The 25,857-nt window shown below is 50.7% G+C and overlaps 2 protein-coding genes across 3 annotated transcripts; one reads left to right on the top strand and one right to left on the bottom strand.

Annotated features, from left to right (window-relative positions):
- The first annotated feature begins 762 nt into the window (after nt 1-762).
- NUDT18 (nudix hydrolase 18) lies at nt 763-5,287 on the top strand. Its single transcript, XM_082230389.1, has 3 exons — nt 763-2,289; nt 2,614-2,827; nt 4,215-5,287. The coding sequence occupies exons 1-3, from the start codon at nt 2,014-2,016 to the stop codon at nt 4,817-4,819; spliced, it is 1,095 nt and encodes a 364-aa protein (XP_082086515.1). The 5' UTR covers nt 763-2,013; the 3' UTR covers nt 4,820-5,287.
- A 103-nt stretch (nt 5,288-5,390) lies between these two features.
- On the bottom strand, nt 5,391-25,802 carry FHIP2B (FHF complex subunit HOOK interacting protein 2B). 2 transcript variants are annotated; one of them, XM_082229977.1, is made up of 17 exons: nt 25,666-25,800; nt 24,611-24,689; nt 23,216-23,385; nt 21,648-21,752; nt 20,623-20,745; nt 19,212-19,430; nt 18,905-19,101; nt 15,019-15,127; nt 13,815-13,891; nt 13,480-13,681; nt 11,320-11,489; nt 11,106-11,234; nt 10,044-10,134; nt 9,713-9,856; nt 8,239-8,379; nt 7,934-8,040; nt 5,391-6,921 (listed from the first exon to the last, which is right to left on the bottom strand). In XM_082229977.1, the coding sequence occupies exons 1-17, from the start codon at nt 25,714-25,716 to the stop codon at nt 6,816-6,818; spliced, it is 2,220 nt and encodes a 739-aa protein (XP_082086103.1). In that variant the 5' UTR covers nt 25,717-25,800; the 3' UTR covers nt 5,391-6,815. The 2 variants fall into 2 exon arrangements, with proteins under 2 accessions (XP_082086103.1, XP_082086104.1); XM_082229978.1 differs by lacking the exon at nt 9,713-9,856 and having other exon boundaries at nt 25,666-25,802.
- Nucleotides 25,803-25,857: the final 55 nt, after the last annotated feature.

The following is a 25,857-nucleotide window of genomic DNA, read 5'->3' as shown; positions in this document are numbered from 1 at the left end:
ACCATCAGATCAGCCTCCATGTCTGAGGACTGGAAATTAGCCAATGTAATGCTCAGTTTTAAAAAGGGATCCAGGGACCATCCTGCAAATTAAAGGTCAATTAGCTTAGCATCTGTCCTTGTGAAAACTGGTGGAAAGTATCGTTAAGCATAATATAATCAACAAGAAGAACAAGCCCTACAGAACCAGCATGGCTTCTGCAGGGGCAAGTCCAGTTTCACAAACCTATTAGAGCTCTTAGAGAGTGTCAACAGGCCATCTAGATAGAGGTCTAGATGGTTGAGATACTGTACTTGGACAAAGTCCTTTACTAAATTCTCCATAGTAAGTTTAGCAGTCATGGGGTAAGAGGAGAGGACCTATTGTGGTTCAGGAATTAGTTAGTGTCAGAGCCAGCCGTTATACAAATGGTGCTTTTTAGGCATAAAATAAAGACACTGAGGCCAGCAATATTTCCATGGACGGAGGACAGCTCTTGTTTCAGACTTCTTCCCCTTCCTCCAGTCCGTTTATTACTATATACCCTTTGTTCCTCTCCAGCCGCATGGCTGCATTCCAATGTCTCATGTTACCTACATCCGGTCCTGGCTTTAACCCACCCACAAACGATATAGGGTTACACTGCCCAGAGGGGGGGGCATAACTCCATATAAGGTCATGCATTCCAATACATTGTAAAGCTCAGAGTGCTGGTCAGCCGAGGTCAGGGAGCACCCTGCAATATTACAAGCCTTTACCGTGGCTATCTCTCCCACAAGTTAGCTTGCAGGAAGTGAAGAAGGAATAAATTGATAGTTCTCTGAATGGAGAGATGCAGGAAGTAGAGTCCCCCAAGGGTCAGTATTGGGAACTGTGCTTTTTAACATAATCATAAATGATCTAATGTTAGGAATGAGCAGTGAGGTGGGCAAGTTTGCTGATGATAATAAGTCATTTAGGGTCATTAAAAGAGATGATGATGAGCTTTAAAAAGACCTTGTCCAACATAATGGGTACTACATTGGCAAAAGCAATGTAATGCAAACAAGTGTAAAGTGATGCATGTTGGGGCCAAAAATCTGAATTTCACATATATACCATGGGATCTGAACTGGCAGTGACTGACGAGGAATGAGACCTTTGGGTCATAGTAGACAGCATGAGTCAGGTGTTGGTGTAGGGTGAAGCGGCTAAAAAAACAAACAAGTTCTGCGCTAGGGATCATCAGCAAAGGAAATGAAAACAAAGCTGCTGATACAATGCTGTTGAATAAATCTAAGGTGTGACTGTACTTGCAATAATGTGTACAGCTCTGGTTGCCTCACCTCAAAGAGGACACAAGAGTTGGGAAAGGTTCAGAAAAGGGCAGCCAAAATGATCCAGGGGCTTGGGAGACTCCCCTGTGCATAATGGTAGTGGCACTTGGGACTTGAGTGTTTAGAGAAAAGGCAAGTGAGATGTGACAGAGAAATTTATGAAATAATGCAGGACATGGAGAAAGTTGGTAGAGAAAATGTTTTCTCCCTTTCTCATAAGGGAGGAAAACTAGGAACTCCTGGGCATCCAGTGAAGTTGAATGTTGGAAGATTCATGACGGATAAAATGAAGTGCAGCAGATTAGACAAATTCCTTGCGGAAGAGAGGGTATCGAGGGCTTGCTAGCCCTGATGGCTATCCTCTGCCTCCTCGCTCATGGGCAGCAAATGCTTCTGAATGTCAATTGCTGGAAACCGCAGGAGGGAAGAGGGCTCTTGCAGGTTTGGCCACTGTGAGAACAGGGTGCTGCTCTGATCCTGCTCCTCTGATGTTCGATTCCTCTGAGAGCGAAGCGGTGTTGTTGTTTTTTGAACGTCTGACTACCTTGCGCGTCACAATGTCATCGGGCGATTGACGCTGTCCCTGTCCAACAGGAAGCGAGCGCAGCAGCCAGCTGGCGCGGGAGAGGCGTCTCCTTCCCCATCGCCTCGCCCCTCAACGGCCCGAGCAGCCGCTCCTTCCTTCCTGCCTGCCTGCCTTCCTTCCACCCCGCCTCCCATGCCCCGGGAGCAGGCGCGAGCGAGCGAGCCCCTGAGCGCGTGCAGAGTTCCGCGCGCCCGCCCCGTCCCCGCGTCTTCCGCGCCCCTGGCGAGGATGTCCTCGCTGGCGGCTGAGCTTGGGGCGGCGGCGGAGGACGAGGAGGTGGCGGCGGTGCTGGGCGGCGGGGGCTGGCCGGTGGTGGCGCCGCCGCCGCCGCAGGGCCGCGATCTGGAGCCGGCGCGCCTGCGGAGGAACACCTGCTACATCGTCCTGGCCGTCCTGCTCAACGAGGAGGTGCGGCTGCGGGACGGGAGGAGAAACTGACGCTGCGGCTGTTCTCGGGGGTGGGGGGAGGCGCTCCCCTCTCTCCCTTTCTTTGCCCAGCGTTGCCCGCTTGCCCAGGACCCCCAGGCTGGACGCGGCTGGCTTGCCTTGGCCCCTCGACGGCGCGCCAGGCCAAGCAACGCTGCAAAGCATCCTTCCCCGCAGCCAGATTGCTTTGCCGCATCCACAAGCCCGCACGCACGGAGGCGGGGGTCCGGCAGGGAGTGGCCTGACAGCCCCCCTCCCACAATGTATATGTGTCTATATATCTTTCCTCGCCCCCTCGCCCAACAGGGAGAAGTGCTGATGATGCAGGAGGCCAAGCGGGAGTGCCACGGGCGGTGGTACCTGCCGGCGGGGCGGATGGAGCCCCGGGAGACCATCGTGGAGGCCATGCGGAGGGAGGTCCAAGAGGAGACGGGCTTGCAGTGCCAGCCCCTCACACTGCTGGCCGTGGAGGAGAGGGGCCCCGCCTGGATCCGCTTCGTCTTCCTCGCCCGACCCACCGGTGCTGGCCCGGGCGCATCTGGGGGGGGGGGGGGCTTGGAGCTGCGCGGGTTGGGAGGTCGGGGTTATCCCCTTGGCAAGGGGTGCCCTGCTTCGATGCAGAGCCAGCTGGGGGTTGCAACAGCAGCAGAGGAATGCAGGAAGCTTGCTGGGCCTTCCTAGACCCAGGGCATGCACTTGCAAAAGTTGATTTGCATGCAGAGATGCCCATCTGTGCCACAGTGCTTCCAAAACTTCTTCAGTACTATCCCATAGAAAGCATTATCCAGAACAGCAGTTTGCACCACCCACTAAGCAAGATAATACAAAAAAATTCAGAACAGTAACAATTAGTTAAACATTTATTCAGAAAAATAAACACATGCTCTGATCCAACATTGCAGCTTAAAAATATATACGACGAAGAATTTTGCATGAAAAGTATTTTTATACATTCTTACTAACAAAAACATACAGATGAAGGAAATTTATAGTATGAAATGTCTGCATTTATGTACTTCCCAAATATACACAAAGCTTCACAGATGTACAGTAACTATAAGAAAATTAATAGCTGTTAGCAATAATTGGCTATCTGGCGACTTGTGATAATTTAGAAACATAAAGACGGACAAATGTGACCAAACAAAATAGCTTTGAAAGCAGTAAGAGCAGTAAATACGAAGTAAGGAAGATGTTTCACTTGAGGTGCCAGCCTGGTCAATCCTAAATAAGCCATCAGTGCCCTCAGAGGGGCCCCCCTCCAGCCCCCCCCATTGCCTCTTAGCATCCTCCCAGGTAATCCTGTCGCCTCCCCCCCCAAGGGGTATTACCACCCACTGTGGAAACCACTGGCCTGAGTTCTCGCTGGCCTTGGGCCTTTCAGCATTATCACCAGCCCTGTAAGTCTTATTAAGAAGGGACCCAGGAGATGGGCAGGAGATCTGGGACCCAGGACAAAAGTGCTCGGCTCTAACAGTGCCTTTGCAAACACAAATCTTCTCAAAGCTGGGGCTCCGTGCTTTTCCTTTCCCCAGTGAAGGACAAAGCATTAAACTGGGCAAGAAGTAGGGTGTCCCGGTGTGGCTGTGTTCCAAGGCCACTTCTGAACATCTAGAGTGTGTTTGGAGTGGGGGTGGGGGTCAGACTGGATGAGTCCCTTCTGATTCTTGGGGTCTTGGACCCAATGAGGGCTACAGTCTAATTAGAGGAGGTTGCTAAACAAGTTTCTCTGCAAGGTAATGGCCTTCACACGTATCCTAAAAACACCAGTCTCCACTGAGCATTCCAAGGAAAGTGAACCCTGGATCAGGCTAGCATATAGCAGAGAAAATCCATCCTTGTGGGTGCACACACATGGCACAATTGTCTCGACTCCCACCTAACCCCAGGCATCTTCTCCCTTCCAGGTGGTGCCTTGAAGACCCTTCAGGAAGCTGACGCAGAATCCCTGCAGGCCCGGTGGTGGAACAGGGAGACGCCCTCCCTGCCTCTGCGTTCCCGGGACATCTTGCCCTTGATAGAGCTGGCTCTGCGGTACCAAGCCAGCCCGGCCCACCCGCGAACGCTGCCCGTGGAGCTGCCTTGCGCCTTCATCTGCCAACGCCTGCTGCTTGTCTGCGTTGGCAGCAGTGGTGACTTGTGGGTGCTTCAGGGGACAGCAGGGGCTCCGGGCCTTCCTCTGGCCACAAGCGGCCTGGCTCCCTCACACCTGGGCCACAGGCTCCTGGGGGCCATCCTGCGCCTACTCCAGGACTCCCTGCCACAGCCCCAGGTGCCCGTCCACATCCAAGGCCTGCTTGGGGTCCAGCATCTTGGGAAGGAACCCGGGCAGAGCGATGGGATCTGCTTCAACATCATGGTGGCTGTAGGCGACAAGGGACGGTGGCTGGATGAAGCGCCCCCGGCGTTGCAGAGTGGAGCCTTCCTCTGGCGGAAGGTGGAGGACGAGGCCCTGCGGAGCCGGATCCTGCAGAGGCTTGATGAAGAGTCCTTTGTCCCCATTCACAGCTGAACCACCCCCCTGTGGAGATACAGGATGGCCCTGGGTGTGTACTTTGGTGACTTCGGGCCAGGCAGGGATCCCTGGAGGAGCCTCAGCTGGGCCAAAAAGGCTCACTGTTTGCTGGAATGAGGGACGTTGGGAGTCTGTGGTGCCACAGAGGGCACCTTGCATTGTGCCTTTGCAGGAAACGACGCAACAGCTGAGGGCATGGCGCCTGAACTCTGGAACCGGCCAGGAGAACCTTTTCTTGCTCCAGAGTGGCAGCTCACAGCTGTGATTCTTCCACCTTTCCGCACCAGGAGCATGGCAATGCCTGTGCATGCCGCCCCCAAATGCCCAGCTTCTGGGTTCTCCCCACAGCTGCAAGAAATAGGACCTTGACAGGAGGAGCTTAGAGCTTTTGCCACCCTCATGGATGATTTGCAGCCTTGTAGAATCCAGCCAGGCTTGGTAAAAATAAAATTAAAAAGGCCAGTTTCCCCCCCGTGTTCTACTGTTTCTGCATGTTCTTGTTTGTAAATGAGAAAAGGGGGCTCAGCGACTTCCCACAGGTCCTAAACATGAGCGTGAGCAAAGCCAGGACGTTTACCACAGATTATTTATTTCAAGGCACGAGTAAGAAACCCACCAGGGTAGAAGCAGAGAATCTGTAGCTGCAGTGTGGAGACACCAAGTGCGCCCCAGCTTACGGAGAGGGGGGGGCATATTCCCTCCTCACATGTATTGCACTTGAAAAGAGTCTTTAGACCCACAATGGACTGGACGCCGTGCCTGGCCATGGTGGGTGGAGCCTGCCCCAGCCAAGGCTGCTGGTGGTGGCCTTTATTTATTTACATATTGCGTATTGAAACGAATAGCTCACCTTTTCCTCCAAGGAGCTCAAGGCGGCACATGTGGTTCTTCTCTCATATAATTCCAACCACAACAACCTTGAGAGGCCAAGAGGCAGTGACTGCCTTAAGATCACACCCAGTGAGTTTCATGATGGCTGAGTGGGGATTCGAACCCTAGCCTCCCAGGTCCTATTCCACCCTGTGACTCAGCCTCTCTCAACCTTGGGTCTCCAGGTGCTATTGGACTACAACTCCCATAGTCCCTGACAACTGGTCCTGCAAGCTAAGGATGAGGAGAGATGTAGTCCAACGCCATCTGGCGAATCAACGTTGAGAGAGGCTCTTTGGGAAGGGGTTAAGTTGCAGCTGACGAGAGGAAGGCTAGCAGAAACTCTGTTAGAATAGAAAGTAAAAACAAAAGGGAAAGGGCTCTTCCTGAGGAGTTGAGGCTGGACAGATCAATCCGGAAAGGAGCAGAAGAAAACAATGTCTGCTGTGGTTAGGAGCAAATAGTGTCTCCCCCTCTTTGGCTTGGCCTTTGCGGCCTGCAGAGAAGGTCAGAATCGAGGCAGGCAGCCCCATCACTCCTAACGCCCAGCCATGGATAGTAGGAAGATTCTTCCTTTCACAAAGCAGCTTTCGGTCACCCTGCCTGCCCCACTTTCCCATTGGGCAAACATTAAATAAAACAAGCCAGAGATTAAAAACCCAGAAAGTCCAGGAGGAGCCTTTAGTATCTTCTGTACCAGACTGCCCTGAGGTGCCACATGCAGGCTCCAGGCTCCGGCAGGGAGGGAGGGAGCCATGATGCTCTGAAATCACAACTGGAGCCAAGGCGAGAGACTTTGGAGGGAGAAGGCAGAGCACTTCTGGCTTTGCTGAGGAACCACACGCTCGGCCTCAGGGAGAGCTAGGTCTCGCCTCGTCGCAGCCTGACTTCTGAGACTTTGGCTCTAGGGACTGGGCGTGGGGCTCCTGGGCAGCCCTTCAAGCACAGGGGGCCTGCCTCTGCTCTCCCTGCATGAAGGCAACCAGCGACGGCTGCGGCCCGGTTCTCACGAGGCTGCAAAGGGCCCTCTAGGGTTGCCACAAATGCCCTTTCCAGACCCCAGCTGTGCATCCATCCCTTGAGAAGTGTGGGGTCCAAAAGGGGCAGTGCGCTCCTTGGAACGTCAGGCGGGGACCTCGCGCATGGACTTGACGAAGACGATGGCAGCCAGCTCCTTGCAGAACTCTTCGAGGACAACCACCCCCTCCAGGAGGGTACGATGGCCGATCCTGTAAGGAAGCAGCATGTGAGGCTGAGGAAGCGGCCTTGCCCTCATTTCCTATTGCTCTCCTCCCCACGTCTGCTTCTCAAGAACGACAGCACTTTACATTTGCTAAACACCTTCATCATATATGCACTATCTGAGTCCTTTGCAACCCTAGCAGAGGAGTCCAGCGTCACGCCCAGGAGGACAGGAGCTTGCCGGAGGGGAGACTTAAACCAAAGACTGCCTCCTTTACAGGTCAGTCTCATTTCCTCCATGCAGATTGTCATTTGTCAGGGAGTCTTTAGCTGTGATTCCTGCTTCCCAAGGGGAAGGACTAGATGACTCTTGGGGTCCCTTCCAACTCTACAAGTCTCTGATTCTATGGCCTGCACAGCTTTGTCTGATCCTGCTAGGGAAGCAGCAGCAATGCTGCAAATATCAGACTGTGAAGGGAGTAGATGAATATGAAAATGACAGGCTTGGTCGTCCCCATCCCTCCCACCACACCTGAGAGTTTGGGATGTGCCTGAATATAATATGAGAATAGTACAGCATCCTGTTCTCACTGTGGCTAACCAGATGCCCATTGTGGGAAACCTGCAAGCCAAGATTCCAGCACGAGAGCCCTCTCTCCCCTCCAGTGGTTTCCAGCAACTGGTGTTCACATGCATTGCTGCCTCTGACTGTGGAGGCAGAACAGAGCCATCCTGGCTAGCAGCCATCAACAACCCTCTCCTCCTTCTTGACTTTCTCTAAATCCTCTTCTAAGTCCATCCAAGTTGGTGGCTACCACTGCCTCCTGTGGAAGGGAGTTCCATAGTTTAACTCTGTGCTGCGCAAAGAAGTCCTTTCTTTTTATCTGTCCTGAATCTTCCACCATTCAGCTTCATTTTTCTCTATTCACTTGCTGCATGCGGTCTATCGTTTTAGGGTTCCCTCATCTCATGCAGCCTCTTCTTTACCTTTCCTTTTCTCCAAACTGGAGGTCGGCACCAGCCCTTTCAACCTGTGTGTCATGTCCCCCCAACACTCACTGTTGTTCTTCAGCAGGGACCAGCCCCATCAGCCCCCTCCGGACCAGCAGCAAGTTGGTGGGGAAGTTTGGTATCCGGTGGATCCTTTGCATTAGGTCTCCAATCACCTGGAAGGAGGAGAGACCAGCGGGGCGGCTTGTGAGTCAGGCCTCCAAGTCAGGTGGAGAGGAGGAACTGTGGGGAGGGACGACAGGGCTCCCCTTAGCTTAGAGGCACAGGACACCCCAAAAGGCACCTTCTTCCCCAGGCAGCATTCCCCATTTCTCCCCACCCACCCCGTCTGCCTTGCCAAGACTAGACATTACCCTGATCAGGACGGAAAAGAGGGTCCTGCAGCCGGGGGCCAGAGGCAAGTAGGGATCCAGGAGGTACTCGTGGAGGTGAGGGTGGGGAAAGAGAGCCAGGCGGGACAACACCGACGTCACCTGCAGGTTCACTGCGTAGGGCTGCAAGGGAGGAATAAGAAGAGGGCAGAGGGCTCAACCGTGGGGCGTCATTCACAGCCTGCACAAACAGCCAGGCATAGAGGGTCACCGGAGGGGGAGGGAAGAGAGCAGGAGAGAAGCGATTCCCCCCACCCACAACATTCTGCATTTGCTCTCTGCAACCAAGACCTTTTTGTTATGTTATGGAATGAGCCCCAGCTGCAAGGTGGCATTTCAAGGCCTTCCCTGTAGGGATGATCGCTGGGTGTGAAGCACACTTCCGCCCACAGGCAGCCTCAGCTGTCTGAACATCATGCCACCTATCTAACCTTTTGCTTTCTTAGTGGTCTGCCATGCCCTGTCTGTGATCTTTGTCTCCTTCGTCATACACCGTGCCAGGGGAAAATGACGCGGTGGAAACAGGTGCCAAAATAACTTTGTACCACCCCATGATCTCAGGATTGGAAGATGTGTAAAGGTCACAGTCCAAAATCTGACTGGTTTCGCATATTGTGCCAATAAAAGGAGCCTCCACAGAGCTAGCCAGCAGCTTGCTTATGCACAGCTCACTTGAAGATCATAATTCACTTCCCCATTCCTCTTATGTACAGTGGTACCTGGGGTTAAGTACTTAATTCGTTCCAGAGGTCCATTCTTAACCTGAAACTGTTCTTAAACTGAAGCACCACTTTAGTTAATGGGGCCTCCTGCTACTACCACGCCACCGGAGCACACTTTCTGTTCTCATCCTGAAGCAAAGTTCTTAACCCGAGGTACTATTTCTGGGTTAGCAGAGTCTGTAACCTGAAGCGTATGTAACCTGAAGCGTATGTAACCCGAGGTACCACTGTACTTATTTAGAGCATTTGGGTACCCTCCTCATCAGCCAGAGGCTCCCGGAATGGCTTACGAGACAAGACACAACACACAAGGGGAAAAGGAAAGGGAGGGATGAGGAAAACAAAAACTCAGGCAGAGATTTCTAAATAGTTGACCAGGTGGCCCAGTTCAGGGGTAGGAGGCGGCTGAAGGAGCTGGGCCTCCAGCACAGCTGATGCAATGAGCCCTGCTGCTCCCACTTTCTCTTCCCCTGAGACCGCCTGACGGAATGGCTGCCCCCAGGTGACAGGTGAGGGGAGAGGAGGCCAAATGGAGCTGGCCTCTCATAGCAGAGCCCAGCTTTCCAGCTCCCCTGCTGAGGCAGTCTGGTGGAGAATCTTAGCGCTCCATCCTAGAGAAGGAAGCAGGCCCTGAAACTTGTCGCTCCCTGCCGCTTCTAGGCCACAGAAACACCAGGCTCCAGGGTCTTCGCGATGCTGGCCACTCCCAGCAAGGATCCCTTTCCCATCCTTACCTGGTCCAGGATGCGCATCAGCCGTTCAAAGAGCACTTCCAAGAAACGGCCCTCGTAGAAGCCGGTGCTGGCAGAGCAGGTCTCCAGGGGCCCAGGGGCCTTTGGCCAGTGCCAGTGAGACGCCTTGGTACAACATTCCTGGAACTGACAGAAGAGGAGGGGATGGATGGAAGAGGGTGGGCAGGGGAAGGGGCTAAGGAGAGGCTCTTGAAGGCCCAGCTGAGACAATAAAGGAGAATTAACTCAAATGCTGTGAATCGCAGGAGCAGGGAACAACGCCAGGAATCACACATAAGCAGAGATCAGGTAGGCAGGGAGACAAGGGACTCACCAGCACACTGGCATCGTGGACATAGGTGTCATACCCGGCCTCTTCCAGGTAGGCAGAGGTCTTTGCTTCACTGGGAACCAGGCAGAGGAAGCTGAGAAAGGAAGCAGGATGGCAATGATGGGGTGCAAGGAAGCCTCTGAGACCCAGGACAGAGGTGTGAGGGTCAGCATTAGGAAGAACCTTAACATGGAACCTTAACCGTCGGAAGGCAGTGGCCTCTCCTTCTCTTGGGGATTTTAAGCAGAGGTTGGATGGCCAGGTGTCAGGGATTCTTTAGCTGTGATTCCTGCAGGGGTTTGGACCAGATAACCCATATATATACAGTGGTACCTTGGGTTACATACCCTTTAGGTTACAGACTCCACTCACTCATAAACAGTACCTTGGGTTAAGAACTTTGCTTCAGGATGAGAACAGAAATCGGGCTCCAGCGGCGTGGCAGCAGCAGCAGGAGGCCCCATTAGCTAAAGTGGTGCTTCAGTTTAAGAACAGTTTCAGGTTAAGAATGGACCTCTGGAACGAATTAAGTACTTAACCCGAGGTACCACTGTATATATATATATATACATTGCAGAGATATAATCAGGGCAGGGTTAAAAACCAAGCTGGATGCAGAAAGCCAAGTTGTTGGCCTAATATATCATACAAGCTCCAACCAAAATGCTCAGCCATTTTAAAAAATCCTGTAAAATGGCCAAGCCACATAGCTCCCTTGATGGCAGCCCCTGTCTACCTTGTGCTTACTACAACTCCCATCAGCAGTGGTCAGGACAGCCACACCTGGCTGGCCCTCATGGAAATAAGAACCATAGAACTGTAGAGTTGGGGGGGGGGGAGAGACCCACAGAGTTATCTAGCATGTCTGAAATGCTTGGGCCTGGCTGGGGTGGGGTGGAGGAGTCTGGCGCAGGCCTGCCTTGTGAGTTCAGTTCATAGAATCATAGAGTTGGAAGAGACCACAAGGGCCATCGAGTCCAACCCCCTGCCAAGCAGGAAACACCATCAGAGCACAGTTAAGCTGTTCAGGTATTGTGAGCCGGTCTCCCTGCCCTGACTTCGTACCTGCTGACCACCTCCTTCACGTCCTCGGGCTGGGCTTGCTGCTTTGGGGCAGGGACGCCCAGCTTGGTAGAGACCTGGAAGCTGGTGCCTGGGAACCCGTCTATGAAGTAGGGATCCTCCTCCAGTTCTCTACAGGGACAGAGAACGGAAGCATTGAGTGGCTGGCCTGGACGAGGGTCCCGCCCCCCAACTTTCCTCTCCCGCTCTCACTTACAACCCTTCCTCGCAGGGCTCCTGCTCACGAGCAAGGGACTCCTCCTGCCCAGGTGGGCTTCTCAGGAGGTAGCTGCGCTCCTCCAGGTGGTCCAGGACCAGGCGCTGCATGACACGGCGATCCGGAAGCCACAGCAGCTCCTCAAACAGCCTCAGGGTGGCCATACTGATCTGGAGGGGAAGAGGGAAGGAGGGCAAGGAGTCAGGAAAGCCCGCAAGGAGGCCCTGCTCCCAGCACTGGAAGCTGCTGAGTTCCACCACCTCCTGCCACCTGGAAAAAGGTGTAGGGAGATGGAAGTCAGGGGTTGGCCATGGGAAGCCTCCCTTCTGGGAGAGAAGCTCTCACTTCAGGCAGCCTGGAGCCCCCCCTCTTGGAGACCCGCAGAAACTCCAGGCAGCCGGCAGGGAAGGTCAGTTCAAGACAAGCAAGAGCAGCTATTGAGGGACAAGGGCACCAAGTTGCTGGGTTTTGGGGTTGCAGACTGTCATTTCCCATCTTGATCAAGCCATGAACATAGGACGAGGCTGCCGGATCAGGCCAATGGCCCATCTAGTCCAGCGTCCTGTTCTCACAGTGGCCAAGCAGATGCCCCTGACAGTAAGAGCTGTTCGACAGTGGAATTTGCTGCCAAGGAGTGTGGTGAAGTCTCCTTCTTTGGAGGTCTTTAAGCAGAGGCTTGACAACCATATGTGTCAGGAGTGCTCTGATGGTGTTTCCTGCCTGGCAGGGGGTTGGACTCGATGGCCCTTGTGGTCGCTTCCAACTCTATGATTCTATGATTCTATGATTCTATGCCCCAAAGGGAAACCTGCAAGCAGGATCCACGCAGAAGAGCAACTCTCTACAGAAGAGAGTCGCTCCTTCCCCTTGATCATTTCGGTGTTCCTTTTCTGACCTTACTAAGGGGCCTGGCAGATAATAATAATAATAATAATAATAATAATAATAATAATAATAATTTGTTTTTATTTATATCCTGCCCTCCCCAGCCAAAGCCAGGCTCAGAGCGGCTAACAACAATAAAAGTAACACAGCATTCTAAAAGCAATTCAATTTAAAATCAATTCAAAATCAAATTGATGGCAACCATTGGGCTTACCAAAGGAGGGGGTCAGACTGTGCCTTGGCCAAAGACCTGGTGGAACAGCTTTGTCTTGCAGGCCCTGCGGAAAGATGTCCTGCAGAGCCCTAGTCTCTTGTGACAGAGTGTTCCACCAGATCGGGGCCACGGCCAAAAAACCCCTGGCTCTGGTTGAGGCCAGCCTAACCTCCCTGTGGCCTCTGTGGGACATACCAGGAGAGGTGGTCCCGTAGGTACGAGGGTCCTAGGCCGTATAGGGCTTTAAAGGTTAAAACCAGCACCTTAAACCTGATCCTGTACTCCACCGGGAGCCAGTGCAGCTGATATAGCACTGGGTGAATGTGATCCCACGACAAGGACCCCGTAAGGAGTCTCTACATGGGACTGCCCTTGAGACTGACCCAGAAACCCCAGCAGGTGCATTCTGCACCCACTGGAGTTTCTGGGTCAGTCTCAAGGGCAGTCCCATGTAGAGTAGAGATTCAACCGCAGAGCTCATTGCTATCCTGCGGAAGCCTCAGCTACTGCTGAAGGCTTCATTTCCTCCTAAAGAGCTGAGCCTGATTCCTTCCCTGGGGTTCACTAAGCCTCAAAGGCACCATGAGAGTTTCCATTTTGCAAGGGAAGGTTTGGGGGGCAGGGGGAGGGCTGGAAAACCGTCCCCCATGCTGGGATCTCCTTGGCCTGCTGTGGTCTTTGGTCATCACTGTCGCCCCAGGGGTAAGTTCGCAACAAGTGGGGAGAAGACCTCAAGCCCAACAAAACCCATAATCCCCAACCCCGCTCTGAAACTCCTGGGAGCATGGCAGTTTTTGTGACTCAGAAAAAGTCCTCTGCACATGCTCTGAGGCTTTTGATTGCTTCCCACAAGGAAGCGCTGATGCTTGGCCTTCAAAGGCTTGAAGACCTCCGTCTTATCAAGATGACGTCCTGAACAGCCTGAGGTCCAGCAAGCTGTTGCCCCCTAAGGGCAACCTGACCCAAGCACTGAGCCACCGCTGCGTGCTGCATCTTTCTCCCCACTGACGCTTGCAGGAATCCTGCTCAGGTGGAACCTTTCCAGCACGATTTCAGCTCACCTCGTCAGACAGGTGGTTGCAGCGCTCAATCAGTTGGGAGCAGAGGTGGTGTTGCAGCTGGTGGCCTAAATCCTTGGCCACTGCGGGTTCTTCCTTGGTTCCCAGCACAAACCCAACCAATTCCTGGAGGAGCGCAGGAGAGCGGATGTGTCTTACCAAGGCAGTCAGGACAGCTGTCGAGAGAAGGATGCCGCGTTCTGACCTGCCAAGGAAGACAGGGATGAATGGGGGGGGGGGTGACTTTGGCCATGGGCTTATTAGGCAGGTCTCTGAGTTCCCCCAAGCAGGACAAGGCTTGGTGCTCACCCCTCTTTCCATGTTAAGCTTGGACTCACATTTGCAGGAGCTGGGACTGCAGGACTCCCTGGAAGAACCTCTGAGCCACCGTCTCACTTACGGCACCTGCCACAACCTGGTGGGGTGAAACACCACAATGACTCATCGTGATCTCCGCAGCTCCTCCTCATTCAGAAACCCGAATCAGCCAGCAGGCCAAGGGAGAACTGACAACGCAGAAAGCTCCCTGCAACTTGGAGGGAAAGGGGCAAAGAGCCTGAGGCAGCTTCCAAAGACTTAACTACGTGGATGTGGGTGGAGATTTCAGCAGGAGGTCTCTTCCTTTTTAAATATTTTATTAAAGTTTTCTTGGTTTACAAAGGTATGCACAATGCCTCTTTTTTCAAGTTACATTTTCCATAGGTCAGTTTCATTTGTTGAGACATTAAGGTTACATTAGGAAGAAAAAAGGGGAGAAGAGGTGGAGGGGGCCGTGGTGGGTGGGGGTGGGGTCGGGAGGCAATATTTCTGTTTTGCTTAATGTATGTGTGGGTTTTTGTGTCACTGTTTTTTGTGCAGGTTCTCTTTGCTATTCACTTGTGTTCCTTTGGTGGTGAGAGAAGTTGGGGTTGGCCTAGGGTGTGGTTGTTCATTTGTGGTTGGCTGTGGTGATCTTTGTTTTTGTGTGTGAGTGGGGTGGGTGGGTGTTTTGGATCAGGTTAGCCATATTGATTCATATGCTGTTGGTGGATTCTTGTTGTCGTCTTGTTGGGCTGTGTATGTGATGAAGGGGAGCCATATTGGGGTGAAGGTATCGTCTTCTATTAGTCCCCGTGTCAGTTTCAGTTTATCGGTTAATTTTTCTAGTAGGGCTGTTTCCCATGCTATTTGGTACCATTGGTCCATGCTTACTCTTGACAGGTCTCTCCAGTGTCTGGCTATGACATTTCTGGTTGCTGAGAGTAGGTGGGCTATGAGTTCTTTGTTATATGAGTGGGGATTATTGTCTTGGAATATAGTAGGGCCAGTTCTGGGGTGATTTCTAATACCTGCTTAGTTATTTTACATATTTCTTGTATAGCTATTGTCCAGAATAGTTGGATTTTGGAGCACTCCCACCACATGTGGAGGTATGTGCCTGTGGAGGTGCACCCTCTCCAGCATTTTGGTGAGGTTCCTGGGCGTATTAGCTCTAGTTTCCTTGGTGTTAGGTACCACCTGTAGGTGAGTTTCAGAGTGAGTTCTCAGCAGGAGGTCTCTTACCGGGTGCGCCTCTTTCACTAGGCAATCACAGAGATCGAGCCAGGCAAAGAAAGCCTCCAGGCTGGCCTGGCCTGGGAAGGCGTTCTCCTCAACGCAGCTGCCCTGAAGCCTGGAAGGGCGAGAGGTACAGTTCAGCAATGTATGGAGAACTGATCTGTCCAAACACCTCGTCAGGCAGATTGAGAGTGAGAGGCAAAATACCGTATTTTTCGCAAAATAGGGCGCAGCTGACCATAGGGCGCACCTAGTTTTCAGAGGGGGAAATCAAGGGAAAAAATATGATTACCCCCCCAGCTCTGGGAGCAGCAGACAGGCTGCAGGCAGCCTGTGCGATTCTCGCAGACCTTCTTCCTGCTCTTGCGGGAGGTGGGGGAATTCCCCCACCGCCCGCAGAAGCCCTGCACTCTTTAAAGGGGCTGTGCGGCTTCTGCTGGCTTTTCTAGGAGGTGGGGAAATTCCCCCACCTCCTGCAAAACTGGCAGAAGTCGCGCGCTCTTTAAAAGGGCTGCACGGCTTCTCCTGGCTTTCCTGGGAGGTGGGGGAATTCCCTCACCTCTCGCAAAAGCCCGCAGAAGCCACGCAACCCCTTTAAAGAGACCGTGGCTTCTCCTGGCCAGTCAGTCCCTTCTCCCTCCTGTGGAAAAGCCCGCAAGAGCGCACGGAGCTTGTGTGCGGCTCTTGCGGGCTTTGCCCGCCTGCCTCCCCCCCTGCATTCGCTCCATAGGACGCACCCACATTTTCCCTTGCTTTTTAGGAGGGAAAAAGTGCGTCCTATGGTGCGAAAAATACGGTAAGTCTAACAGCTTCAAAACAGACTGGTTTGGGTTATAGACACACAGAATAGGGAGGGAGGTGTGTACTTTGCCTGACATTCACTGAAAGTTAGTTTTATAGTAGTACCTTGGTTCCCGAACGGCTTGGCTCCCGAATACCGCAAACCCGGAAGTGAGTATTCCAGTTTGTGAACGCTTTTCGGAAGCCGAATGTCCGACATGGCTTATGCAGCTTCCGATTGAGTGCAGGAAGCTCCTACGGCCAATCGGAAGCCGCGCCTTGGTTTTCGAACCGTTTCGGGAGTCGAATGCATTCCTGGAACGGATTAAGTTTGAGAACCAGGGTACCACTCTATCTCTGCGTATCCCAGTTTTTCAATCATACGCTCTTCAGCTTTAAAGTACGATTGCATTCTGTGTGGGGGTTAAGTTCCAGGGATCACAGATATATGCAAAAACACGTATACCTGAACTAGCCCCTTCAAACCTGCCCCCACATGAGAATCCTTATCTTCTAGAGCTGGTGCACCGAACAGGAATTACTCCCCTAGCAAGGCAGAGAGCTTTGAAGATCTTGAAAGATTCCGGTAAGCAAGACAGAGCACTTGAAAGCTCTTTCAACGCTGGGAGAACCCAGTGCAAAAAACCACAAATTTTAAGCTCTCCACCTTGCCTGCATTTAATCTACACAATTTCAACCAGCCAGCTTTAAACCACACAAGGTTGAAATTGTGCAAGTTAATTGTGCATAAGATGCTATTGTACTGTTATTTCCCTTGAAGAGTTTGGATTTGATATCCCACTTTATCACTACCTGAAGGAGTCTCAAAGCGGCTAACATTCTCCTTTCCCTTCCTCCCCTACAACAAACACTCTGAGGTGAGTGGGGCTGAGAGACTTCAAAGAAGTGTGACTAGCCAGCCCAAGGTCACCCAGCAGCTGCATGTGGAGGAGCGGGGAAGCGAACCTGGTTCCCCATGTTACAAGTCTATCGCTCTTAACCACTACACCATACTGGCTCTCCTTGCCCATGTGAAAGTCTCTGTATTACTTTTGTGACAATAAAATCAATAAAAAGTTATTGAACTATACTGTACCTCGGGTTAAGTACTTAATTCATTTCGGAGGTTCCGTTCTTAACCTGAAACTGTTCTTAACCTGAAGCACCACTTTAGCTAATGGAGCCTCCCACTGCTGCAGCGCCGCCGGAGCATGATTTCTGTTCTTAACCTGAAGCAAAGTTCTTAACCTGAAGCACTATTTCTGGGTTAGCAGAGTCTGTAATCTGAAGCGTCTGTAACCTGAAGCATATGTAACCCGATGTACCACTGTATATGTAAATGGGGGAATGCTTCCCCACGGTGCCAGATATCACACAGGCACAGTTAATGCTGAAAGGAGGGCACTGGGACCCCAAGACCCATAGTGGGGGTGGGCGGGCTGTTATCCCCACTCAGTAGCAGTGCCAGGCATTGTTTGGAGGGAGGAAGAAAAGGAAACATCCCTGGGGCCTGGCACCATCTAGAATGACTCTGGCAGTGTCTCTCCCAGTCCAAGTCTTGATAGGGAATCTAGTACCGATTCAATACAAGCTTGAGTCTTAATGGTGCCAAATACTCTGTGTCCTCAATTAAATGTCGTTTAACATGCTGTCATATTTTCAATGTACCGTATCTTTTGCTCCATAAGACGCACTTGTTTCCTCCTAAAAAGTAAGGGGAAATGTCTGTGGGTTTTATGGAGCGAATGCGTGGTCCCTGGAGCTGAATTGCCCAGGGGTAAAAAAACAGATTGCACTTTTTTCTTTTTAGAAAGAGGGAAGGGGATGTTGAAACAAAGCGGCTGATCAGCAAGCGATTGGGTAGGGAGATAAGGGACTCTAGCGATAAAGGAGGCTGCCTGGGAGGGAGGAAGTAAAAGCACATGGATCCTCAGGATTTTTGCGTTGGGTCACCCCAAATTCACCATCAGATCACATAGCATGTCCATGGCTACAGTCTGTACCCAAAAAAATCACATATCCACTGTTTGTGGGGCCGCAATGGCGCAAAAATGTGGTTACAAAGCATAGATCCACATGGATTCTCAGGATTTTTGCATTTGGCTACCCCAAACTCACCATCAGATCACATATCATGTCTGTGGCCACAGCATGAACCACAAAAATCATATATCTACTGTTTCGTATTTTTTTCCTTCTTTTCCTCCTCTAAAAACTATGTGTGTCTTATGGTCAGGTGCGAAAAATACGGTGCGAAAAATACGGTAATTATTAATTGGCAGCATTGCATTTGGAAGTTGGTTGGTTGTTTTTTTACAAAATGGTGTATGGATTTATGGAGACTTGTGGGCTGGGAGGGAGAAACCTGCACCCATAAGAACGTCAAGAAGAACCCAGTGGGATCAGGCCGGTGGCCCACCTAGTCCAGCGGCCAACCAGATTCCCAAAAGGGAAATGTGCAAGCAGGATCCGAGCCCAAGAGCACCCTCCCCTCCTGGGGTGTCTAGCAACTGGTCTTCAGAAGCAATACTTCCTCCTAAACAGCCCCAATGAGGGCTCCTTGGTTCCCAGGGAACAAGCCACGCAAAACCAGCTAGGCCACTTCACTTGCTGGAGGATGACCAAGGTCTAGGCATCCTTGTGGCCCCAAAACTCTGGGGGTATCTTGAATGGCAGATGAAGATGATGGACTTTTCAGAGCTAGCCGACCCGACTGGAAGAGTCCGTGACCAGAAGGAGGAGGAGTACCAGAAGGAATGGATGAAATTTAGTTAGATATGTTAAGACAACTGAATTGGGAAAATTTGCAAATATCAGACAGGCTTAGGATTTAAATATGTGATGTTAGAGAATAAAATGTTTAAAGTTAAAATGAAAAGAAAGAATGACGTTAAGCGGTTAAGTTAATCTTATGAGAAATTTGGTTTTGAAAAACGGTTACAAAGATATATACTGAAACTCAGCCAGAGGGATTAGAGGAAGTCACCTAAAAATGTTATGAAGAATGGATTAAGTACAGTTAAGATTTATGTTTGTTTGTTTGTTTAAAATTTTTGGAAAACCAATAAAAACTTTTTTTAAAAAACAAACCAAACTCTGGGGGTATCTTTACCTCCAGCTGACCGGCTGAAGCGTGGTGACATCGGCAGGGTTGACAGTGGCTGGGATGGCCTCGCACAGCGTGCAGAGGTGGTCAGCCACCAGGGGGCAAAGCCTGCTGTCTCGCGCCAGAGCCAGGGCAGCTGCTCGATGGTCAATGCTGGTTAGCAGTAGAAGGTTCTCCTGAGCTTTGAGGGCAACCTTCCTCTTCTGCAAGGGAGGGAAAACAACGCTCAGGAAGCCCCTCCTTGATATGAAGTCTCACCTTCTCCACCTGCCCTAGCAAGAGGCAGCGTACGCCCCACCCCACGGCCCTGTACCTTGCTCTTGCACAAGCTGATGAGGGAGGTCACCAGGTTTGGGGCAGAGGAGTCTGGTTCCACAAGCCGCACCTCGCAGGAAGCTTCCTCTGGGCACAGTCTTCTGTCCTGCTCTACAGGGGTGGGCAGGGTCCGGGAAGGGTCCAAGGCAGGCTCTGCTGTTGCTCCCTGAGGTTGGAAGGCCGGATCCACTTTCTGCCCACTCGCCACATTCTTGCCCTTGAAAACGGGGGGAGAATCTGGCTACATTATCCCTGTTTGGCATGCTGGGCTTAAGGTGGGAAATCAAGCAAAGACACATTCCCCCAGCTGGGTCCAACCCATAGGTGGCTCCTCCAGAATCAACACCAGGCATAGGCAAACTCAGCCCTTCAGATGTTTTGGGACTACAACTGCCATCATCCCTAGCTAACAGGACCAGTGGTCAGGGATGATGAGAGTTGTAGTCCCAAAACATCTCGATGGCAGAGTTTGCCTATGCCTGATCAACATGCTTGGAATGAACCTGAGCTTTGCAGCTGAGCACCCACTGCAGAAAGCAACACCCACTGAGCCCCTTCAAATAATAAGTAAACCGCTTGATTCCTAAAACTAAATGAGTTAGCTATTTCATGCAATTCATACACTGCTTGATTTGCAGACCCAGCATGAAACGTCTGCTTAGTATGCATGGTTTGGGAGCACTGGGGATTCATTCTCTCTCTCTCTCTCTCACACACACACCGAATAACTGTGGAAACAGGCAGAAAAAGAATTAAGTGGTCTGTCAAGACTCTCAGCAATTTTTAAGTGGTCTGGCCGGGAGAGAACAGTTTCAGAACCACTGACTTAAGATAATTTCTGTTGAGTAAATGCTATATAACTTTTGAAAATAAAGCAATAAAAGATCAGGTATGTGTATTTCTGTAGCAGTAATAATAATAATAATAATAATAATAATAATAATAATAATAATAATTTATTTATACCCTGCCCATCTGGGCAGCTCTGGGCAGCTTCCAAAAAAATATTAAAATACTGTAATACATCAAACATTAAAAGCTTCCCTAAACAGAGCTGCCTTCGGATGCCTTCTAAAAGTCTGGTAGTTGTTGTTCTCTTTGACGTCTGGTGGGAGGGCGTGCCACAGGGAGGGCGCCACTACCGAGAAGGCCCTCTGCCTGGTTCCCTGTAACCTGACTTCTCGCAGGGAGGGAACTGTCAGAAGGCCCTCGGCGCTGGACCTCAGTGTCCGGGTAGAACAATGGGAGTGGAGATGTTCCTTCAGATATACTGGACCGAGGCCGTTTAGGGCTTTAAAGGTCATACACGCACACACAGACCTTGCGAAAACAGAGCACTCTGCAGTCTGTCCCAGACTGTTAAAAGATGTACTGGCACCTGGATGCAAGCAGATGCAAGAGTCCCTCACCTCTAGGACGTAGGGCAGCAGGGCCGGATCCTGTTTGATCTTGGTACACAGGGCAGCAACAAGCTGCATCATTTCCTTCTCAGGCTCAGAGCCTAGCGCGTCGTTCCCAAGGTGGAGGAGTTTCTGTAGAAGGACAGCGGGTGGATGGGTGAGGGTAGCAGTGGCTCCAAGGAGCAAATGGGTAGAAAGATGCTTTAAGAATACAGTACAATCGCATCTTGTGGGACGTGGGTGGCGCTGTGGGTTAAACCACAGAGCCTAGAAGGTCGGCAGTTCTAATCCCCACCACGGTGGGGTGAGCTCCCGTTGCTCGGTCCCTGTTCCTGCCAACCTAGCAGTTCGAAAGCACGTCTAAGTGCAAGTAGATAAATAGGTACCACTCCGGCGGGAAGGTAAACGGCGTTTCCGTGCGCTGCTCTGGTTCGCCAGAAAGCGGCTTAGTCATGCTGGCCACATGACCCGGAAGCTGTACGCCGGCTCCCTCGGCCAATAAAGCGAGATGAGCGCCGCAACCCCAGAGTCGGCCACGACTGGACCTAATGGTCAGGGGTCCCTTTACCTTTACCTTTTACAATCGCATCTTACACACATTTAAGATGCTCAATTTCAACCATACGTGGTTGAAGGCCGCTGGCTGACATCCTGCAAGTTAAATGCAAGCAAGTTGGAGAGATTAATAACTTTTTCTGTGCAGGGAAAACCCACTGCGAAAAGAGTTTTTATACATCAAACCCACACACAAGATGCAATCTTATTGTAACCAAAAGAGTTTTGAGCCCAGGGCTCAGAATCACGCGAACCAAGAGAAAACATGCAAGTCTGCTTTGTTTTCGAAAATGGAATCCTGCTCTTATAGCAGAACTTGAGTTGCCTTGGCACAGAATTTGATTTTTCTTTGTCAGCACGGAGTACAATGCTAATTGGAACTTTCACCAGATTTGACGGAGAGGGGAGTGCCAGAAATTGCCTTCTTTGGCATGGGCAACTCAGACGAACCCTGGCTGGCTCAGCAGAAAGGAACTCACCTGGACAGGCCTGTACACGTTCAGGTAATGCAGCAGAGGGCATTGCATTTGTCCCAGCAAGCGGCTGAAGAAGAGGACCACGTGAGACCTCATCCCCGTGGGATACTGGGGATCAGAAGAGAGACAAGAGTACTGCTACAGAGGGTCCCTTCGGAAGATCCTGCCCTGTCCCCTCCTGCTGCCAGGCCTCAAGGAGCCTTGAGACTGACTCAGGCAAGTCAGTGAGAACAGCAAAATAAAACACAACGCCAAAAATTAGGAGTTCAGTTAAGCACCCTAAAATTGCAAACAACCCAGAAAGCATAAAATAGCCCAGCAACAGCCCTTCGAGTTATGCCTAGCTGCTGCTTCCAAACACCTACTTGAATAGAGAAGGGGGGAAAGAAAAGGTGCCTGTGGGTTGAATTTATTCTGCAGGAGAGTTCCATGGTCATCCTCATCAATAATGTTTATAAACCACTTAGTACGTAAAATCTTTACGGCAGATGAAAATGATGGACTTTTTGGAGCTGGCTGACCTGACTGGAAGAATCCGCGACCAGAAAGAAGAGGAATTTCAAGAAGATTGGAGGAAATTTAAGGACTACTTGAACAAATATTGTAATATAAAAAATTAGAAACTACTTGAAAGTAACAAACAGGTCTAGGATTAAATTAGGATATAATCAAATAAATGGGATTTAGAACACTAAGAAAAGTGAAAAACTTATAATTGGAGATATTTTAGTTTAATAATGATATTGGAAAGCTGTTACATTCAATTAAAAGGAAAAGGAAGGGAGGGACTGGAGGAAGTCAATTAAGATGTTTATATGGTTGGACTTTTAAAGAATTAATTTGTTTTCATTGTTTATTTTTGTTTATTTCTTGATGTATTTTTCTTTTTGTTTTTGTGTGTTATTCCGTTATGTGATATTTGTTATAATTATGGAAAATCTAATATATATATATATATATATTTAAAGTATGTAAAATCTTTAAGCGGCTAACATAAAACACAGTAAGATGATTTAAAGAAGAAAAATGTCTCTACAACATTTAAAACCGAAAATAAAAAGAAATACATCAGTAAAAACAGAGAAGCCATCAATAAAACATTCAGTTAAACATCAATAAATAATCTGGTAGGATCACGTGATGACTCTTAAGAGGCCGGGAGGGCCTGCTTAAAGAGATGGATCTTTAGGAGGTGTTTAAAGCTGGCTTCTGCTTCTGTTTCTGCCTCACGAATAGTACATGGGAGGTACGCTGGCCATGTTGGCTGGGGCGGACAATCCAACAGTACCTGGAGTGCCACAGGTTCCCCATCCTTGGCTTAAAAGATAAACCCAGCAACAGGATTTTGGGGAGCTCTCAGACCAGGCATCCTCTGTGGAACCCCTTAAACTGGGCATGCAATTCTCTTCCACTGCCTGACTCCTCCATGCAAAGTGAGGGTCATGCCTGCAGCCAGTGGCACCACTGCCAAAAAGGCCCTGCTCCTATTGCATTTCAGCAAAGCAGACGCTGCTTGGGTGGGAGGGACAGCAGAAAAGTACAGGACTGCCTCAGAAAGGAAGCTGTGGTACCTCTGCTTTTGCCAGAGTGCTGAGGGTCTCCAGGATTTTGTGTTGAAGCAAGTACTCCAAACAGGGTCCTGTCTCCCCCGATGGCTGCTTCTTCTCCTCGTACGCTAGGATATCTAGCATCTGTTTCAAGCGCCAGGGGATGTCCGTCTCTTTTGCTGGCTTGTTTTCATCTTGAGAAAAGACAATCAGCTTGTCACAAGCATACCCACTCACCCGTTTTTCATCAAACACAGGGATCTCATTCATTCCTTTACCCAAGCACTGAAAAGATGGTTGAACAACATTATTTAAAAACATTTTAATATGTTTTTGCTTTCTTCCTTGTTGTTTGCTCCCCTGGGCTCCTTTGGGAGGAAGGGTCTGATATTAATGTAATAAAAATTAATATCCAGAACTAATACCTGCAGAATGCAGCTGCAGACCTCTCTGCAACTGCATGGCAAGTTCTGTATATGGCTAAAGGATCTCAACCAGACTCTGATCCCAGAAGCTCTGTAGCAGCTTTCCCCAACCTCCAGATTCCAAGACAGGAAGACTGGAGGGTCAGGGATGATGAAGTTGTAGCAGTTCATTAACATCTGGAGGACACCACACAGGTGGAGGCTGATTTATGGGCCAGGATTTGTTTTTTGCCAGTGTTAACTGGCTTTTATCCATAATTTTATTTATACAAGTATTTCTACTTGCTCTTTCACAAAACAGCAGGGTGGTTCCCTCTTGGAAAACAAGGACTGGCCCACTCTACAGCATTTTCTCATACTATCATCATATACTCCTGCCTTTCAAAGTTCTTCGGAAATGTCAGCTGGATCCAAAGGTGTCATGTATCCTTAAAAGGGGGAAATGGCAGAAAACAAAACTAGCCCATTCTGTCCCTATAGATTCCCCTTTGCTCACCTTGATTTCATAGTTCGTTTGTTTTTTAAGGGAAAGATTTATTATCATTTTGATAAGAGTGTCTCCAGGGCACTTTTTGGCCAGGAAGGTGGGAGATAAGCATCTCAACTCCATATATAGCCTCATTTGAATGTGTGCCACACCGGTCTGACAGGTCAGGACAACTTGGGCCACAAATATATTATTTTCCCTTTCAGCCTGCATGTCACCTGCCTTCCTTCGGAAAAGAACATTCACAGAATCATAGAACTGTGGAGCTGGAAGGGACCCAAAGTGTCATCTGGCCCAACCCCCTTGCAATGCAGGAATCACAGCCAACTTAATCTAAGAAACTTCCTCCACCTCCACAAAATAACTGTGTACCATAAGCTCTGCGTTTCCATCAATCAACAGCAAGAGCAACGGTAAAGAAAGTAGCAACAGCTCAACAAGAAGAAAAGCAAGGTGTGGATGCACACAAAAGGGAGTGCTGGCATTCGTGGCCACAGGGGTTCCTACCGGTGGTCTCCAGGTAATACTGGGTGATGCCCTTCCAGTGGTCCGTGAAGGCGGCCGGGAGGTCCAGGCGTGGCTCCTCCTGCGAGGGGGGGGGAGGAGAAAGCTGCTGTGAGGGTAAAGGCCCACGCTGTTCCCTTGCTTATATGCCTCCTCAGCAGTGCTGGATTTACATATAAGCCAAACAAGCTATAGCTTAGGGCCCCACTCTCTTGCCCCCAATACTACTTCTTAATTGTATTTCAGTTCAACAATTACTTTGATAAAATACATTTTGTTATGTGCAAATGTCTTTAGACACCTATTAGGTCCATAAATTACCATATAGCATATACAGTAGAACCTTGGCTTACGTTGCCCTCGGGTAACGTAAACTTTGGGTTGCGAAAGTGGCAAACTCGGAAGTATATTTCCGGGTTTTGCCGCTCGCGCAGAAATGCTCTATCACGTTGCGCGGAGCTCTGGAATGGATCCCGTCCACAACCAGAGGAACCACTGTATTCAACACAAAAAAACAGTGACAGTTTGTTGTTGACAAAGGGCAGCTGGACATATAAAGGGTCCTGTCACCTTCGGTAGCTTAGGGCCTCATCAAACCTAAATCTGGTCCTGCTCCTCAGCCCACCCTGAAAGGACAGGCAGATGGGAACAAAGAGGGAAGCGGTTTTCTAAGGAATGAGCTCCATCCCTGACCCCACCTGAGTGGGTCGCCTGCCAGCCAGGTAGCCAGTGAGCCAACCAACATGGGCATGGCCAGGATTTTTGTTTGGGGGGGGCAGAACCTCAGATTTGTATTGATGGGGGGGCTATGCCCATGCCAACCAATTAGGTAGTCAGGTAGCCAGCCAGGTAGCCTGACAGTCAGCTTCTTAGCCAGCCAGCCAGCCAGCCAGCCAGCCAATCAATTCGTTTGCCAGGTGGCCAGCCAGCCAGATAACCAATCAGGTAGCCAGTCAGCTCCCTGATCAGTTGATTGACCAGCCGGCCAGCCAGTCAGGGAGCCAAGCGGCCAGCCCAGCTCCGCTAGCCCAGCTCCGCTCCCTCGCCCCGCCGCTCACCGTCTCCACGGCCCGTTGCAGGAGGGCTCCTAGGCGGCCCAGGAGAGCCATGGCTTCTGCGCGGGAGGAGAGAGGAGGAGCCTCCCCGCCCAGGGCGCCGTCTGCGCCCTTTCTCCCCTCCGCTCGCCCGCGGCCGTTCCTTCCCAACCGTGGAGAGGGAGGGCAGGAGGCCCTGATTGGTCCATCCGAGCG

Source organism: Podarcis vaucheri (genome assembly GCF_965113315.1).
Source record: "Podarcis vaucheri genome assembly, chromosome: 7".
Lineage (NCBI taxonomy): Eukaryota > Metazoa > Chordata > Lepidosauria > Squamata > Lacertidae > Podarcis > Podarcis vaucheri.
Note: the sequence above shows the minus strand (reverse complement) of the source record. Positions and strands in the feature narration are given on the sequence as shown.